A 19,940-nucleotide genomic window follows, 5' to 3' on the forward strand; every position below is an offset into this window, starting at 1 on the left:
GGCAAAGGGCTGCCATTTCCGGTGCCCACTTGGGCAGTAACCGCATGAGAAAACCCTTTTGGGTTTCATTTTCTCAGGGTACCATGATCATTGACACCTCTCGTCTATTCATTTTAATTTAGTTTTGTTGTCTCTGTTTCCAACTGGTCCATGCATGCATTCCGACTTTTGCATTAAGAGACTCCCTAATAGGCACGGTTGTGAGAGAGAGAGAGAGAGAGAGAGAGAGAGAGAGAGAGAGTACCAATCATTCAACCTTGTGTAGGATAAGCAGATGGGGTTCATTAAAAAAGAAAAGGAGTTTAATAATGGTAAATGAATGTGAGTAGATAGATTGAGATGGATCCTACTGTAGAAACGCAACCCTAAAACGATGCAGAAGATAATGGAAAAAACAAAACAAACAATGCACACGGATTTTACAAGGTTCGGCAAGGTTGCCTACGTCCCCGGTGAGATGAGATCCTGCTTCATTATCAATGGAGAATAGGGTTACAGCGCTCGTCCTCACACCTCTCAGTATTGCTTGCATTACAGAGAAAGAAACCCTCGCTACAAATATATAGCGAAAAAAAACCCTAATCAAGATTAAACTACAATTGCCACCTTAATCCGGATTAAACTACAATTGCCCTCAAATAAAAAATTCGAGCGGGGGGGCTGCGTCCCCCTACACCCCCTGCTATGCAGGGGGGCCTCCTGCCCCCCTTGCAACCCCCACGGCCCGCTAACCGGACCGCCGTCCTAACTGTCTAGGTGCTGCACCAGTACTCTCTGGATTAAACTGCGACGGAATACAATACATCATACACCAACATCCTACCTCTGATTTGCCGTTGTGTTTTTTTTGGAAGAGAGAAGAAGTGGGTTGGTTTCAAGTTGCCAAATATATACAATCTGATTAATCCGAAGATTTTTCAATAAATTTTGCTTTTATTTTTTTCAATAATAATTCAATAAATTTTACTGCTACCCAGGTTACAGAAACTTTCATTCTATCCGAAAAGAAATGGAATCTCAAATGATATTTTATAAAATACTTTGTGAATCCAATCAAAAGTGAATTATTTCATTTCTTTGATTATGAATTTAAATTATCATAATAATAAAAAATAAAAATAAATTCTACAACCCATAGGCAGCAAATTTTTTTCCATATTTTAGTGCTCAAAACAAATGGTCCCGAGTTCCGACCATGACTCTCTTAAGTTGTAAGCCTCGAGTTTAGGAGTGCTTCATTATTTGTCTAATTATAGTTGAGTTGACCTGATTTTTTCTATTCCTTTCCTTCTATTTTCAAAGGAGCAAATGTTCAAGCACGTTTGGGTTTTAATGGTGACTACAGGTCACCACGGAGGCAAGGGCATACAATATTAAATTATTAAAAATTAAATAAATAAATAACTAAGTTGTTGTTCCATAGACACCCAAATATAAGGGCACACTCCACTCTGACGTGAAGTATTAAAAAGAGAGAGAAACTACGTGAACAGAGCAGAGAAGAGCAAAGTAGAGTAGAGTAGAGTAGAGTAGAGAGAGAGATAGATAGAAGCCGTTGCTGTTCCAAAGAAGGCTTGAACAAAGGAGCCTGGACAGAACATGAAGACAAAATCCTCATAGATTGGATTATAACCCATGGTGAAGGGAGATGGACACACCTTCCCAAGAAAGCAGGTGAGAATAAGAGAGCAAAACCGAGATGAGTTGATTCCTTATATATGTTCACTTGTACGTACATGTCAAGTGTCATTATCTGTCCATTTTGCTTTCATAAATAGTTAAATACCCATCTTCACTCTTAAGATGGGACAGTTGTTAGCACGTTGCTTGTACGTGATGGTGAACATACATGCAGATCAAACTCAACCCCGCAAAACCTTCTTCATTCTTTTAGATAAGCTCCAATGTGGGTTCATTTGGGTCTTGTTCTCTCTCTCTCTCTCTCTCTCATTTGTTTATATGTCTCACAAATGCAGGTCTGAAGAGATGTGGAAAGAGTTGTAGGCTTCGATGGTTGAACTATTTGAGGCCAGGTATCAAGAGGGGAAACATATCCCATGACGGAAATGATCTCATCATTAGGCTTCACAAGCTTTTGGGAACAAGTACTTTATTTTCTGTTAGAATTTATATTTATTTTAATATAATTAAGTTTTAAAATGAGGTTTTTCTTTTATGTATTTTATGACTTGTAATGGTGTGGGACCCTTAGGGACAAAGTAATGGAAATTGATCAATAACACTCTATGAAAACCCTAAATTTCATTCATGACCATTATCATAAGTGGAGAGGTGGGCAAAGAGAATTGATTGGGATTAATTTCATATATGAAATTAATTCTTGATTTATGCCATAGGTTATTGTCAAATGGAGGTAAATGGTCAATGTTATTATGTGGGTCCCTTAAAGTCCATTCATGATCATTACCATGAGTGGGGAGGTGGGCTAGAAAATGGTCAATAATATCTTATAAGAGCTTTAAATTTCATTCATGACCATTATCATGAGTGGGGAGGTGGGCTAAGGAATTGATTGAGATTAATTCAATAAATTGAATTAATTCCCAATTCATGGATTATGACATTATTCTCCAATTAACTTGCCATTAGTTAGAGGTTACTCTTGGGGAATCTAAGAGGGTGCAAGGGTTGGTTTTGGGTCTATATAAACCCAACCAAATACCTTGTAGAGATATACATTTTCACACATTGACACTCCATCTATTTCTACTCTTTGCAACCATACAAGTCTTTCTCTTTCTTCTATTTTCTCTAAGTCTTGTGTAAGGTTAGAGAGGACTGTTGTGCTGTAGCTTTTTGCTCCTAGAAGGGACTAGAAGAATTGTCTCATCTTCTAGTGGAAGGTTGTTTTATCTTGGAGGTAGAGATGCAGAACAACTCTTGGCAGTAGAGGGCATCAATCACCTTAAAGGCAGCACTACAAGTGTGACTCAATCTCAATTCTGATCGAAGCTTCTTCAGTTGCTGTGGTGGTGATTCAACATCTATTTCAAGTTTTTCTCATCTCATTTCAGCTAAGGATCAACACTACAACATCATAGTTTCTACTGCAAAAGCTTTGTCTTGTAATTTGTTTTATCTTTGTAAGAAATTGTAATACAATTACCCAACATTTTCTTATTCTTCTCTTCCTTTTATATATATAACCTAGGCTTTTGATATTTTCGGGTTAAGGTTGCGTAGTTCATAGTCCTTGAACTTTACACATTATTGAGGCTTTCATCTTAAAGCCAAGTATCAGAGCGGATACATTGGGCCTTTGTTGATGATGAGTTCCTTGTTCAACCCACAGAGACATAGCCTTCAGACTTGTTTGTATTTGCCAATGTAGAAACTGGACAAGGTAGTGACAGTAACAACCAGGGCTCATTGCCATTTTGGGTCAACCGGCCGTCCTGTGGCCAGAGGAGACCATACTAGAGGAGTCTTGGATGGAAAGTCAAAGTATCGAACCGGGTTTGTCATGTCCTTTATTGGATCAAGTGAAGAGTTGGTTAGAAAGAATAACAGAAATTTGGTAGATCCCATATGGATCATGACTCGTTTTGCAGGTTTTAAAAAGACCAGATAACACTTTTGTCGAGGTCATGTCTTAACCATTTTTTTCTTTGGTCTTTTTTTTAACCTCTAAGACTTGTTTTATATGTAACTTTAACTGAAATCTTAACTGTTTCCTTAGATGTGTCCATGATAGGATGACTTTCACCAATTATTGCATGTGTCTTTCTAAAACGAGAAGCTAGCTGACACCTACATATTTGTGAGGGTCTTTCCTTAATTGGCATACCGCTGTCATGTGCATGGTCCTGTACTACTGTGTAGTCATTTGCCAATTTAGCTAGATTTCTCTCTCTCTCTCTCATTGGGGGATGTTCACACTTCACACCCCATGGATGATATGAGATTGTTACCGGATGTTATGGCTCAAAAGAGGATATGGTCTCGTGTGGAAGGGAGGTAGTTCTTTAATATTGTAATTGTGATTTTATTGTTTATCATATTATTCTTTAGCAAGGTCAAGGTGCTTTCCTGACTACGGTCATGGCCTATGACTAGAGTTTCCTCTTTCCTATGTCTATCTATCTTCTTTGAAACAAGTGACGAAGATGTCTTTTCACAAAGTGAAGGAAAGATATAGATTCATAGGAATGTTGGTATAAGCCAATGCTCTCAGATAGAGTTCTTTTTCCTGTTCTTTAATATTGTAATTGTGATTTGTTGTTTATCAAATTATTATTATCTATTTTTGAGTTGATGAAACATAGATAGATTGTTTCAAGATCAAAGGGATTATTTATGGGCAGTGATTACAAACAAATTTACAATTCATCAAGACTTTATTACTTTTGTGGGAACATATTTTTGTATAGATAATTTCTTTATTGGAGAAGAAAGAAAAGAATAAGACAAGCCAAGAAATGGCAGTCCTACCTCCCTAACAAGAAAAAACCCTAAGAGATAAAGGAGAATGCCCCAAGGAAAAAAAAAAAAGAATTCCTCAAACTAACTGGCAAAGTACAAAGGATCCCAAAAGAGAGGAAACCAAACCCAACTCGATTTTCTTCCCTTTATAGAACTGGAGCTTCATTTCAGGTTACTGTTTTTCCAACATTGTTGGGGATTCCTTACCATATTAAACATATGAATAACCCTATAGTATTTAGAATACAAGAATCATCAACCAATCATACAAGATTATTCATAGGTGTAGTCTCTAAACCAAGAACAATAAAGTATCCCATCTTAAAATACATAACCATATAGATTTACCATATCTATAATAATCAATGAGACATCCATGACATGAACCATAAATGGGAATAAAGAATTACCTGTGTCCCATGAACATAGATCATGAACCTCTGTCCCATGTGGTTAAACATTACTCCCATGAAGATGACAATGAACTACGCAAGTGGAGTCCTTCTACTGAGATCTTCTGCAGCCTCTTACTCTAGGGTTTCCTTTTTTCCTATGCACTTGCTCTTGTGAGAAAGCCGTGCTCCTAAAACCAATAAGGCATTAAGTAAAAGTAATGGCTGCAGGGACCGTCAGTATTCTATTTATAATAGAATCCCTAAAACCCTATTCCACTCTCACAATGGAAAGAGCTAGGAGTTTCCTAATCAGAGTGGGTCTATAATTGCTTGGGCCCAATGGATCAATCGGTATCAGTTAAGCCCACATAAAATCCTAACAATCTCCCACTTGGGCTACACTGATACTGATGTCTTTCCATTGACTTATGGCCAAATAATCCCAAGAATGAACACCACTCAAACAAACTTTGATCCAATCAATAATCTCTACTGTTGAACAATAGTAGAAAATATACCTCAATATACGGTATATAACTATCTAATGTTACAGACAATAGAAAATTATCAATTCAAATCGCCTGGAAACATTAATATAAGGAGTTGATATCATACCTGTGATCACATAAAATATACATCTCCTTATAGATCCTTTATTGATCTAAAGATCAGCCTACCTTGAAAACCTCACAGGTAGAAAACTTTGATATTAATCAACACTTGACAAATTGCCATTTTCTTGAATTAATATCTTACTTTGGCATACCGCCTATGGCCAACTGCCACTTCCATGGATTTAGGTTAAATATCACCATAAATCACAAACTTTGGCAAACTGCCTGTGGTAAACCACCACTTCTTTGGAAATAGGCTAAATACCACCATACATCACAAATTCTGACAAAATATCGTCAATTACTTTGGCTAAGCACTGCCAATAAATCTTAACAAGCACAGCCTTTAAACTTTGGCTTTTACCACCATGATATCTTTGGTTAAATGAGATCATAAAACTCCCACTAACCAAGCATGTCAAAAACCTCAATAACACCAATGTCAGAAAATATAGCTCTTAAGTACTTTGTCGATAAACTTGGATGACATCACCTTTGGGCAAATGTCACATTTACCTTGGGAAACACACAATTGAACTGAATGTACCACTTTGGTGGGTTTCACTCATTCCTATCATGTTTTTCACATTAGAGATGAATATATGTACAGAAGTGTATGCTTTAATGTGTTTCTTACACAATCAGAGACAACACAAACAAATAAAGCATAAATGTACATAAATAATTCAGAGAACAGAATTTAAGATAAAATCAATTCAAAATTACTCCAAAGTCATTATAAACTTAATAGGGCAATAAAATTGTTCCTATTTCCCTTCAGTTGTGCTTTGTTCAGCAACAACACCTGTTTGGGTTCCCTGAGAGCTAAAACCAGATCAAGTAACCCTAAGAATCTCAGGTATGAATCATACACACCAAATAACCGGGCTAGAAAATTTAATATGTACACCTAGTAGATAAACTACACAATAAATGTACATCTAGCAGATAAAACACACAAGAGTCACAACCGTAACTACATTCCTATCCTTTGGGCTAAGAATGTACTGGTCATCTTGTAAATCCAAATTTACTGTGAAAATACAATTACTTTTATCACATGTGGGTTTAGAAACCTCTAAGTTATAGTCATTTCCATACATGTATTTTCTTTAACTTGGGTGACATCACCTTTGGGCAAATGTCACCAACTTTGCTGCGCTTGGAAAGACTATGAAATAATAAGATGTGCCACTTTGGTGGATTCCATCAAATCCTTTCATAGCTTCCTAGAAATATACTGTGCAGCATAAAATGTGCGGAATCTCACACCCAGTTTAATTCTAATATATTTATCCATCATAGGGTGTTTCAAACAAAACATTCAAGTACAAAATGACATGAATATGAATTTACTATATATTTCAGCTATAAATCATTATTCAATATCATGATAATAATAAATCAATGCAAAACTCCAAATAATTCTTTTGCATGAAAAACAATATAGAACACTGAATTTATTCTCCCACTAGCAACCTAGTATACTGACCTTCTACTAGTAACATCCTCCCACTAGCAACCTAGTATACCGAATTTATTCTCCCACTGGTCGAGCCACATAAAATAGCTTAAGATCCATACTTTTATTCTCCCACTTGATTCGACCAGTCATAAATTAATCCATTTATTGGAGAACACAATTCGTTAAATGTGACATACATATAAACTTGTTCACATATGCCCAAAAACAAAAGAAACCAAACATTTATCAATTAATGTTCATAAATAGGTTTTCAGAGAACAATGGCAGTGTTTAAGAACTTGGTATTGGATTGATCAAAATCGACACTAATCCAACCCAACCAATCCGAATTGATCCAATCGGAATACAAAAAATAACACATTAAATAAACCTATAACTTATGGTTATAGTGATGAAACCCTCATCCACCCTATTGCCATTGATCAACTGTCCAATACCTTTTTAGGGCAAAAAAAACTTTGCTTTAAAAGCATAATACCAAACTATTGATTTGGTTCTCCTAGTATAGAAAACTAGGTATTTGAGACATATGTAGGCCTCTATATTCTCAAGCCACTTTTAAAGACATTAGCTTAATGGTTCAACTCAAGGAAGAATAATCCATTCGATATTTAATTAATGCATGTAACATCAATAAAAACCAACATTACATCACTAACCATTAAACATAATCAAAGTGTCAACTGAACTACAATCTCAACCTTTAGGTCTAGAATGCACTAGTCCACTAAAAAACTATCAACTTCGAAAATTACTATCACTTTTGGATGCATAACAACTTCTAGGTTAAGGTCTGCCTAGAGTACACTTGCATTTATGCATGTCTTTGATAATGTCGCCTTTGGGCAAACATTACAATGTCGCCTTTGGGCAAACATTACTTAATTCCTGCTAACATTTTTCTATGTCTTTGAATATAAGACAAAATCTTTGAGTTGTAAACCTATTACAGTAATCTCAGATTTTACCACTTTGGTGGGTTCCATCAATTCCACTGCAATAGCTTACAACTACACCTGGCAGCTTAAATTTGTGGGTTATTTAAACATGAACTAAATATCATCAATTTACATGTAAAAGAACAAGCATGTAACTGTTAACAAAATAAACATTACAATGCTCAATTATCAATTACTTCAAGAGTGTCAACCGGAACTTCATACTAATCCACTCAAGTTTCTGCAATTAATGCGAGACTTCTTCTAACTTTCGAAAAGTACCGCCATCTTTGGATGGACAACATCTTCTAGGTTGAGAAATCCCTATTCTGTTTTTCACTTACTTTAACTTTAACCTTTCTTTGATAATGTCACATTTAGGTGAACATTAGCAACTTTGCTACCAATCATTATTCTCTGTCTTTTCAAACAAAGAAGACTTTGATTTGTATTCTATTACAATAAAGTTGAACTTTACCACTTTGGTGGATTCCACCCAATCTTATTGTAATAGTCTACAAATTCATTCCGGTAGCTAAAAGTGGGATTGTTTAAGCATGAATAAAAATATTCATAAACAAAAGCATGAACTACATTACTAAGAATAACCAAGTTTATATTCTGATATGCAATTAATGTATGAGTTGATTTTCTTTTATTTCTTCCAATTAATAGGAAAATCATAAAGAATCATTAACCACCCATACTTGTAACTTATACAAAACAAATCATAAAAGTTGATCAAAACTAGGCTCATAATATATCAAAACGAAGAGTACGAAAAACTGGACTCAACGCAAAAAACCAGGGTGAAAAATTCTTCACCGTTTGCCCGTACGAGCCATTTGAAGTTGTAGAACTAAAAATATATCAAAATCAATCTAGTTTCCCAAACCAACCGGTTCGGCCAACCGGTCTAATCCGGTTCAGGCATATTGATTCCGAGTCAAAATCCAGGTCAATTGGTCAACGATCCGGTCAACCTTTGACCGAGTCAAACAGAGTTGGTCATGAGTTGACCCACTACACCCGGGTCAACTCGGCAGGGTTTCTGAGGTGACCCGGCGATGACTCGCCGCAGTTTTTTTTTTTTTTTTTTTTTGAATTAAAAAAAAAATCTCTCTCCTCCGATAGCCGGTTTCCGACGACTCGTTCCGGCACTTCCAGGGGTTTTCGGTGACTTGCGGCATACCGCCGCGATCGTCTTTTCATGCTCTACAACTTTTGTGAAGAAAGTTTTCCCATATGGGATCTTTAAGTAATGGTAAAATTATGATTTTCATGATTTGGGACACAAACCCTATACAAAATCAATTTTCCTTGATTCTAACACTGTAAGGGTTGGCTCTGATACCAATTGTTGGGGATTCTTTACCATATTAAACATATGAATAACCCTATAGTATTTAGAATACAAGAATCATCAACCAATCATAAAAGATTAATCATAGGTGTAGTCCCTAAACCAAGAACAATAAAGTATTCCATCTTAAAATACATAACCATATAGATTTACCATATCTATAATAATCAATGAGACATCCATGACATGAACCATAAATGAGAATAAAGAATTACCTGTGTCCCATGAACATAGATCATGAACCTCTGTCCCATGTGGTTAAACATTACTCCTATGAAGATGACAATGAACTACGCAAGTGGAGTCCTTCTACTGAGATCTTCTGCAGCCTCTTACTCTAGGGTTTCCTTTTTTCCTATGCACTTGCTCTTGTGAGAAAGCCGTGCTCCTAAAACCAATAAGGCATTAAGTAAAAGTAATGACTGCAGGGACCGTCAGTATTCTATTTATAATAGAATCCCTAAAACCCTATTCCACTCTCACAATGGAAAGAGCTAGGAGTTTCCTAATCAGAGTGGGTCTATAATTGATTGGGCCCAATGGATCAATCGGTATCAGTTAAGCCCACATAAAATCCTAACAAACATAACCAAGAATAAGAATATTTGAGAGGTGCAACTAGGCTAGGATGGGCCTAAGTCTTTAGGAGTCCGGATCCTCGATAGTGGCTGTAAGGGGTGGTGAGGGTCCCAACCATATGATAGATTATGACATGCATCCCAACACATGATGAGGGTCCATCCGAGCACTGAAACCTCATCACCCCCTACAGCAGCCGTAGAAGATCTAGAGGCGAGTCTTTGAAGGCCTAGACACAAATCACTAGGCTTGGGCTTTGAGTAATATTTAAAACCTGTATATAATTTCAAGGTAAAGGCTGGGCATAATCCTCAGCAGTATATCTGCCTCTCTTCTCACTCATGGAAAAGCCCCTTCTAACCTTTCATCCCAGTCCTCCCCTGTTGGTTGAGCTTTTGACTTTAGGGAAGCTAATGGTGTACCCAATTTCTTTATATGGTGGGGGAAACGATTCCTGCATCGGAGATTCTCTCCCATCGATGATCCCTAAAGTAGGGGGTATTTAGGTAATTTGATAGGGCTTTTGTCGTTATTCAATGGTTTTTGTGCGATCGTACATCATATACAGTAGTACACAAAACCTTTGGCCTTATATAATTAATGGAAGAACGAATGCTACCAAGCTATGTAGTGTACTCTATCACTTTTTATGTCTATCTCTCTCCTCTCTACCATGAAATGATACATCTACACTTGTTGTGGTAGGAGAGAGGGAGAGTCACAGGAGACGCTAGTGTATATTACATAGTCAAACGACGTGGTTTCTCCCATAATATATATAAAAAAAAAAGGAAAGTATTTCTCTTGGGGGAGTGTCTGGTTCTTATGCACACGCGATGGTGTTAGGGATAATCGGCTCCTGCTCCGATACCATGATCTAAAACCATGGATAAAAACCGATCCAAATCAGTATCATATCGGTATTCGCTAAGACCGTTACCAATTAATAATTCTATTTCCCCTGCTGTTACGGACCGTTTGTGATTGGTTTCTTTATTAATGGAAAAAGGAATCATGGCACCTTCCTTTGTATTTTTGGTATCTTTTATATTCTTCTCAACACAATTAACAATGGAAACTTTCCCTCGCTCAAATGCAAATTCCACACCGAAAGCTCTCGCCATTTCTCTCTCTTAAAAGCAAAGTCCACCCTGAAAGCTCTCGCCATTTCACTCTCTCTCTCTCTCTCTCTCTCTAAAAAGTATTCTCCGACTTCCTTGTAACAATACCAAAAAAAAAGTGTTTGGTTCTCCAATATTTGAAATTTAATCGTTAATGGCGGAGAAGGGAAGAGTGTGTGTGACAGGCGCAGGAGGGTATGTGGGGTCGTGGCTTGTAAAGCTTCTCCTTTCTAGGGGCTACAGAGTCCATGGAACCCTAAGAGAGCCAGGTGATTCTATTGCTACCCTTTTCTATATTTTATGTTTGTAGTAATTATTGTTTGGTAACTTTATTTTGTTTCTTTATTTGCTTAATTTGTTTGTTGGCTGTGTTCTTCAAGTGCTATATATTTCGATGATTAACCTATCTTTTGTGTCTCAGCTTCGTTGTTAAATTAAAGAAAAGAGTATATCCCTTTATTGGTTTTTGATTTTTCACCTAAATCAATATTTGATAACTTCCAAAGCTGTCCAATCTGTAGATACTCAAGCAGCTTTTGGCCATCTTTTGTTTGTTATTCTTATCATAATATTTTGTATGGAATAGTCCTTACTCTTTATCAGTTTTATTTTTAATTCTGATCATGTAAACTTTGGGTGATGTTTATTTTGGTATCTTCTTGGATGCAACTGATAACAGATTCATGCAATATACTGATGAATTCATGGACTCCACCCCACCCCCGCCCCGCCTTGCCTTGCTCAGAGAGTTTTCTGGAATTTTTTAGGTTTTTTTGCATACTTTTATTTAGGTAAATTTCATAGAAGAATGAAAAACGGGTGGCTTTCTTTTTTGTAAATTGCATTAAAGAATACAAAACAAGTGGCTTTCTCATGGAAAATAAGTCATGTCCCTTATTTTTACACCACTTGGTTGCAACTTTGCAATGAGGATAACAAACTGGTTTATTTTCTTTGTAGGTTTTGATAAAATTGGGGACACTGGTAGGATAACAGAGTAAAATATTGCTTTTTTCCCATAAAAGTTCTATGAAGTCCCACAAAATAGCTAGAAGTTGTGAATTATAAAGCAAAATATGTTCTCTTGGATGGCTGTCTTGATAGGGTTAGTATGAAGTGTGGTTTTATCTTTGCCAAATGGAGTGTGATTGGCCATCAAGATTCAAGACTGTTAATAGACGGTTTTTGTGGCCAAGTGTCAAATCTGGGCTTAATGGTGTGGAGCCTTTGCAATTCAAAAGTTGATTCTCCTTGCAAAAATACTGAAAAAGAGCACTTTACTCTGCCTTTTGTGAAATCCTTTTGGACTGAAATTTGACATGATGCTGACCTGTCTTTTTGTTGGTTCCATCTGAGAAGCAGCATGGCAAATGGGGGCCCTATGATGCTCATTCTGCTAATCACTCTCGAAGCTGTTTCTCTAAACAAATTAAGTAGTAAATAGGGGGAATGTGCCGTCATTCTAGTATGCATATTATAGTAACTATCATATAAGTGTTTAGTTGATGGCCCTGTCTAAGGTGTTTGTAATTCTATTGGGTCCTCACTCTATTTCTTCAAAGGTTATGTTAGAATCTAACTTATGCTTTATGGAAATCCCAAATCATGCAATTGCAGATCACAATTTGTTCATTAAATCCTTCCAACAAACATTCTTATTTCTTAGCCCAAATTCTGCTGGAATTTCTGGAACTTTCAATAAGGTCAAGCTCTTGCAGGGGATGTAAAGAATGCTCATTTGAAGAAACTAGATGATTCCTTGGGGAACTTGCGGCTCTTCAAGGCAGATTTGCTGGACTACAGCTCTCTTCACACAGCCATTGCAGGATGCGATGGAGTATTTCATGTTGCAAGCCCAGTCCCTCCAGGAATGGTACTGAATCCTGAGGTATGGATACATCCCTTTAAGCCATATCATGTCATCATATATGTCAGCTGGTCCAAATGTGTTTCACCGTACCCTGATGCACCTATGGTAAACATAAGTATAACTTTGGAACAATATAATGCTACTTGTGGCATATCACATATGTGCCATGTAACTTGAAGAAAACAGATCCTATGGAAGTATCCTAATCATATCATCCTATGACATTCTTTGGTTGGTCAGAGAAGAGGTAGCATAGTTTGGTCAATATCCATTTCCCACGATAAGAATCTATCCTCCATGGGATTTTCACATATATTTTCTGTATCTTATCTCAGATAATTCTTTTGTAGGTAGAACTTATTGAACCTGCTGTTAATGGTACACTAAATGTACTCAAGGCATGTTCTGAAACAAAAGTAAAAAGAGTTGTGGTTGTGTCATCTAGAGGTGCTGTTGCCATGAATCCAAACTGGCCAAAGAATCAGGTTATGGATGAAACATGCTGGTCTGACAAGGAATACCTTAGGGAAATCAAGGTAAGCTATTGAGAAATATATAAATCAGATTCGGGTCAATGGACTAGTGTTCTAAAAGAAAAAACCAGATTGTTCAGAGCAAATAAGTCAATGTTTGAATGTTTTTGTCATTCACAGATTTCTTTTTTTTATTTTGTGCCATGGGTCTGCAGATATTGTGCTTAAACTGCAGCCTCTGGAACATATTGGTGTTTCTTTTCTTGAACCAATTAAGTGAAGAATATGAGTAAGGCTCTGAAAATTAACTCCAGGAAGCATGAATATGGTGATGAGGAGTCTTCAAACTTTTTCCTGTGCTCGGTTGTCTCTATTACTGGATTTCTTTTAGCTTGTGGTACCATTAGTAACTTGATAACAGGATGGTAAATCTAAATTGCTGTACATGCTTGACCATGCATGAAGTGTGAGGATACTGAAGAGGTTCTTATTACTGCAGAACCTGCTTTTCCTTTAAAATCTTCTGAATCGTTTTCCTCATATCAGTTGCATCTGCTTTAGTTTACCACCAGCCACCGATACCAGATCTGGTATGTAAAATCTGGTGTAGAAATCAACTTTATCAATGGAATCAAATGATACAACCTAAATTGAAAAACCGAAAAATGGAAAATAGTGAGGTGATGGAGATTAAAATAGCTGGAAAATTGCCATTAAAAGCACAAACACACAGAGCTGGAAACTTAAAGAGGAGTGAACCTGGCATTTGGTATCTGGGATTATCTGCAGCCCCCAAAATATTTCTTTCGGCTGTTGTTCTAGTAACGTAATTATTTTTACAATAATCAACTAGAAATTTAATGTTTCTGAATGACGAATAAGCTAATGTTTACCAGCATTAGGAAATGACCCAAGTGTACTGAAATAAAATAGAAGTAAAACTAGTTGAACAACCCACAAATGACTTAAATAAGAGTTTTCTATGTGCACCTATGTTCTTTTTTTGAATTTGCATCACATAGATTTAAGGATGATTGGCATCCAATTTCTTGAAATTTCTAAACACAAGTTGAATTTCCTAGGAATTTTGTAGTAATGTTTTGAACATGAAAATACAGTGTACCATTTCTGGCTTGATTTCCTAGCCTGTGCACTTGGATGCTGTACAACTATTGGTCAAATCTCCTTAATTTTTGTAGGCTTCAGGCTGTTCTTTCTTTTTTCCCCCCTCTTTTTGGTTTGAGATGTTTCTATCCATGGATTTGGTCAGGGATATAAACCTGAATTGGTCTAAGGCCTAGTATTCTGAATCATGCAAGTATTGTAGACTCTTGCTCCTTAGAGGAATATTGCTCTTGGATAAAGGAAGAGAGTGGCTCCTGCAGTGAGTGCAACTCGTCACAGAGTGAGCATCAGTTTGTAGTTGTAATATGCTATTATTTTTTCTTTTCTTTTGGGGAGGGGTGTTTTGAAGCATTTTATTTGTTCTTGCTTAATATTTCTCTCTAGTTCTCTGATCTCTTCAATCCCTTTATTGCTCGTCCACAATATAATAAAATGTCAGATCTGTTTTACGTTTGATATCACTTGATACCATTGTCTTGATTAGAAATTTCTAGGTCTTTTAGCTGTTTGATTGTTTCTCCTTGTTGACATTGAAGATTTTGGGACTTCCATTTTTTCATATTGGTGCCAGAATTACTATCGCCTTTCCAAAACTGTAGCAGAAAGTGAGGCTTGGGATTATGCAAAGAGAAGTGAGCTCAATGTAGTAACTGTTTGCCCGTCTCTGGTTATCGGGCCAATGCTGCAATCTACACTAAATGCTAGTAGTTGGACTCTTTTCAGGCTTTTGCAAGGTCTACTCTTACATTATGACATATTTGGTGTCTTTTATTTTCGTATTTGTTACACACATGTACATACATAACTAGATTTGTAAATGGGACTTAGAAACTCGATGAGCTTCAGGCCTTGAAGTTGGGGTGATATATTTTTAACCCCACCCCTTTTTCCAGTAGAATGCTTGATTTATGTACAGATATGCAGCGATTGTACTGCTCTCTCTCTCTCCTTTTTTTTTTTTTTATGTGACAAAGTAACAAAGATGCATATCATAAAATTCATAATATAGATATGTGAAAAAGAAGCGTAAAAGGCAGTGTGGCCCCTGTGCCAAGACACATGGGAGGGCGAAATGACCACCCTGCCCCACATGAAAGGCAGAAAATTCCACCACTGTTGGTGCTTCCACATGTGCTCCCTATTACAGAACCCAATCCCGAAATTTGTCACGTAATTCTGTTGGAAGCTCCCCTAAGATTTCATAAAACTTTGTTTTAACATAAAAGGAATCTTCCTGAGAGAATTCCCCCCTCAATATTGTCATAACCATTTGCATGTTGAGCTGACACCTTCTAGACTTCTTTTTTTCCCCTTATTGGAGGTGGGAGATTTATTTAAGTTATTTTTTCCTACATGACCTAACAGATGGATCGAAGTCTGTGGAAAACAAGGTCCAGATGATCGTAGATGTCCGTGATGTAGCTGAAGCACTGCTGCTGGTATATGAGAAGCTTGAAGCAGAAGGGAGATACATTTGTACAGCACACATGAGCAAAACAATGGACTTGGTGGACAAGCTGAGGCGCTTATATCCTAACTACAGCTATCCAAAGAAGTAAGTCTGCTTTCTTGTACTAATAAAACTAAAGGTGAGGAGGCCATCGGGCCCTTGTGCAATATGGTGTCACCTTGTTATCTGTCTATATCTCTGTATTTCAATACATGAAAGCTTGGTTGGCTGAACCTAGATTGAGCCGACCCACCACAGGTTGCTTGGGACTAAGTATAATGTGTTGAGAACAGGATGCGTTGTGCTAGTGTTGCAATTGTTGTGTCCTCTAATCACCACGATGAGGCTGGTCCCTTTGTTAGTAGACTCAGCTATGAATATGCATGAAGAAATGAATACCATGCTCTTTCTTTCAATGCTAACCCCAACAATTAAGCTATTGTGCTAATGCAGCAAGAAAAGGCCTACTCTAATCATAAGGGCGTTAATGCCCCATGCAACCAAGCAACGGCTGAGCTAGCTGATCGTAGACCACCCACCTTAGACAAAGAAGGAAATCCCTCGGCAAACAAGCAACAGATTTCTTGCTTCCTTTATTTGGTCTGCCTGAAGCAACAATCAAATAGGACAGCTAGCATGAGTCCTGAACTCAAGGAATTCTCCAGAGCGAGGCTCCATCATTGACTTACCGTAGCCGTTTTCTTGTTCCCTATATTCAGTTGCTTTCACAGTCCGGCCTTCTACTAACTGAAAATATGATTTCAAGGAGAGCGTAAGCTTGCAAAAGAATGGTTGTTTTTTGAGAAACAAGAAAAAAAAAAATGCAATAGGATGAACAGAATAAAGGAAAGTGTGTGCATAAGTTTGGCTGAGCAAGAAGTGCAATGAGTTGGCCAAGAATGTAAGAGCGTTGAGAAGTTTACCAGTGTGAGGTGAGTAGCTTGATGAAGATGTTGGCCAGCTTGAAGCTTCTGGGCTCCAAGGAAGTTTATTGTGGAAGAGCAGAGCTGATTGTATGGGATAACATGGTTGAGCTTTGTTGTCAAACAAAGCATGTTGATGATTTGACATATAACTAGGCTGGAAGACCAAGGAATCTATGGAGATTTTGTAGCCACCATGGGTGTTGTGAGCCGCTGCATGAGGAAGTCCGCAAATGAGGTAGACTGTAATCCATGTTATCCATAGGCAGTGAGCAATGGAGGCAAGGATGGAAAGCATGGAGTAGTTGGCATCATCATGAGTGGCAGTTATCAGATGTGTTTGACATGATGAGGAGGCAGGTGCAAGTCCTAGAGTGCATGAGGTGATGTTACTTGATGGAGTTGAGAAGGTGGATGCTTTGGTTGAAGTAAGTAGATTTTAGGTTTCATGTCAGGCGAGTAGATTGAATGAGTTGTATCTTCTCTTATGTTGGTCGGACCATTAATTCGTATGCATGAGATTTTAAGGAAATCAAGTCGGCTTTTAGTGGAAACTGGAATTATGTTTATTGGATCTCAGGGTTAAAAGTTATGGTTCGAACATTATGAATGACATGGGAGTTCAGAACTTTGTTCCTGCTCATCCGGCGACTTCAAGCCCAGTTTCAACAGTTTACGCACATTCTGGGTTGAACTCCAAAGGAGAGTTGTTGACCCTCAAGGCATCTTTAATGTGGCACCAGAATTAGGTAAATCCTAAGTCAGATGAGGAAGTTGCTAGACAATTGTTTTGGTATATATTGATTCAGAACACTGCTTCAACATCGATTTTGTACATGCAATGACTTCACAAAACTTTTGAGTTGTCCTTCATTTAGAATCTGTGGAAGAAAAAAAGCATAGGAAAGGTAGATCTCTGAGTTAAGTTTCCAACTATTTAAGAATCATATCAATCCGATATTGGAGTTGGAAGTTATGACTTGATCTTCAGACATGGCATGTGTGCTTCAGGAAACTGTTTCTGCACATGCATCGGATTCAAGCTGAACCTGCACTGAACCTGAGTTGAAAGTGTAAACATGAAAGTTGTAGCTTTCATATTGAAAAAGAATCAAGTTAATCAGAGATTAGACAGAGAAATATGATCGTTTTAGTGAGCAAAGGTTGGGTTGCCAGCTGCTGGATCATGGAACAGGTTAGCTGGTTGGAATTAGGTCCATTTTGGCTAGGAGCAAAGTGAACAGTAATCGGATCACCGGTTGCTCAAACAAGACGAGCAGTTCTACCTAGAACATGTGATTTTGTGGTTTTAAGTGGCTTTTTGGATTGTGGGATATATAAGGGAGGAATGGCTTCAAGAGAGAACTATAGGAGATGCCTTTAAGCTTGAGAGGAGTGATTTATGAGGAGAGGAAGCTCAAAGAGGAGGAACCCAAGAATCCTCAATCTTCCATGTTCCATTTATGCTTCCAAGCATTCAAGTGAAGAGTTGTGTTGTGCTCTCAAGAAGACATTGAAGGGTTTATGAAGAAGGCTCAATGAAGGTTTGGCTTTCTCAAGAACATTAGTTGAAGTTCTACACATGTTTTTTTTTTAAGTGTTAGTTGTGTTGAGAAGAAGAAGATGAAGAAGAAGAAGAAGTAGAAGAATAGGAAGAACACAAAACCTAGGGTTTGTGGTTCTTGAGAGAGACGCTTCATGTGCACTTGCTCTGGCAGATACCATGCTCGGTTGAGAAGAAGCAAAAGAGGATGGAAGAAAACAATGTAATGCATTAGTGATTGGAGATGTATAGTTGACAGCATCTCTGGAGGTTACCATCTATTTTATTTGAATGTAGGGTATGTGTTTGATATATTGCCTAAGTGAATACTTGCATTATATTGGGGGCGGGATTTGTATATGTATGAGTTTGCGATTGGGAATGTGGGCACATTGCTTTGTGGATGTAAGAACACTGCCAAACCATGTATATCTCCGTCTTGTGGTGCATGCTCATCGTATATTTGCATTGTATATTATTTTCTGCAGGGTGGTTTGTGGAGGATGGATTATGTGATGAGTGGTCGGTTGGTGATAGCCCCAGCTAGTGATAGTTGTATGTTTTTGCTGTAGGGTGATACATATGTTGTATACATTGGTAGACTTGGCCGCATGGTTGTGACTGTATGTAATTGCGAGGTGAGTATAGGCATGTGTATGTGGATGCGTGGTATGCCTACATGCTTGAGTGGTTGTGACGCCAACGCATCAAGTTTTTGGTCATCAGTAATTCACCCCCCCCCCCTCTCACTGGCCATCTCAGTCCAACATATTGTGTTTAAGAGTTGTTAGGTTAGGATTAAATATGTAGCTCTTTGGGTTGAGCTTAGGTTGTTCCATACCTGGTCCAAGTAGCAACTCTCAACTTTTAGCTTGTTTTCATCATGTGTTGGGTATATCTCCTTCACCTTATACCCAATAGTGGTGAACTTAGGTTTTACCCTGATAAGATATTCTCATAATTTTATTTATCTATGATTTGGCAGTTTTACTGAGGTAGATGAAGGAGCAAAGCTGAGTTCAGAGAAATTGCAGCGGTTGGGGTGGAAATACAGGCCATTAGAAGAGACTCTTGTTGATTCTGTTAAGAGCTATCAGGAGTCTGGTCTCTTGGATTAACCAAATAACTCACTGGACTTTGTACCACAAGGCACGAGGGCTTCACAATGGTGTCGAGGTCGTGGGTTGTTTTTGTGTCTAATGTATATGTATATGGTGTTTTGTTGTTACAGCCGAGAGAGAATTTACTTGTTCTAACAAGGGATGTAAATGGATCGGATCTGGATATTTTCCGATCAGATACGGATGCGGATGAATATAATTTGTTCTTAATCCATCTTTTGAAGTTGTCTTAGTTCTTTTTCTCATTCTCTAGAACTTGTCTAAACTTCAAGAACCCTTAAAATCATAATTATTCTTCAAATAATTCAGATTTGGATCTAGATATCCTTTGATCGAATATGAATACCCTTAAATGGATATGAATCTAGATTTCGACTATGTCGAATCTTATTATTATTATTATTTTTTTACATCTATTTTGAAGAATTTTTAGAAATAAGACAAAAAGGACAATCAAAAGAATGTTACATGTTCGAAAAAACACCTATAGAGGTAT

The 19,940-nt window shown here is 37.5% G+C and overlaps 1 protein-coding gene across 3 annotated transcripts; it reads left to right on the plus strand.

Moving 5' to 3' along the window:
• Positions 1-10,789: 10,789 nt before the first annotated feature.
• LOC122074616 (cinnamoyl-CoA reductase 1-like) lies at positions 10,790-19,658 on the plus strand. 3 transcript variants are annotated; one of them, XM_042639520.1, is made up of 6 exons: positions 10,790-11,208; positions 12,658-12,827; positions 13,160-13,345; positions 14,979-15,141; positions 15,773-15,962; positions 16,311-18,966. In XM_042639520.1, exons 1-6 carry the CDS (start codon positions 11,094-11,096, stop codon positions 16,375-16,377), a joined length of 891 nt encoding a protein of 296 aa, XP_042495454.1. In that variant the 5' UTR covers positions 10,790-11,093; the 3' UTR covers positions 16,378-18,966. The 3 variants fall into 3 exon arrangements, with proteins under 3 accessions (XP_042495454.1, XP_042495455.1, XP_042495453.1); XM_042639519.1 differs by lacking the exon at positions 16,311-18,966 and adding an exon at positions 19,309-19,658 and having other exon boundaries at positions 10,806-11,208; XM_042639521.1 differs by lacking the exons at positions 13,160-13,345; positions 16,311-18,966 and adding an exon at positions 19,309-19,658 and having other exon boundaries at positions 10,801-11,208.
• Positions 19,659-19,940: the final 282 nt, after the last annotated feature.

This window comes from Macadamia integrifolia, chromosome 3, assembly GCF_013358625.1.
Source record: "Macadamia integrifolia cultivar HAES 741 chromosome 3, SCU_Mint_v3, whole genome shotgun sequence".
Taxonomy (NCBI): domain Eukaryota; kingdom Viridiplantae; phylum Streptophyta; class Magnoliopsida; order Proteales; family Proteaceae; genus Macadamia; species Macadamia integrifolia.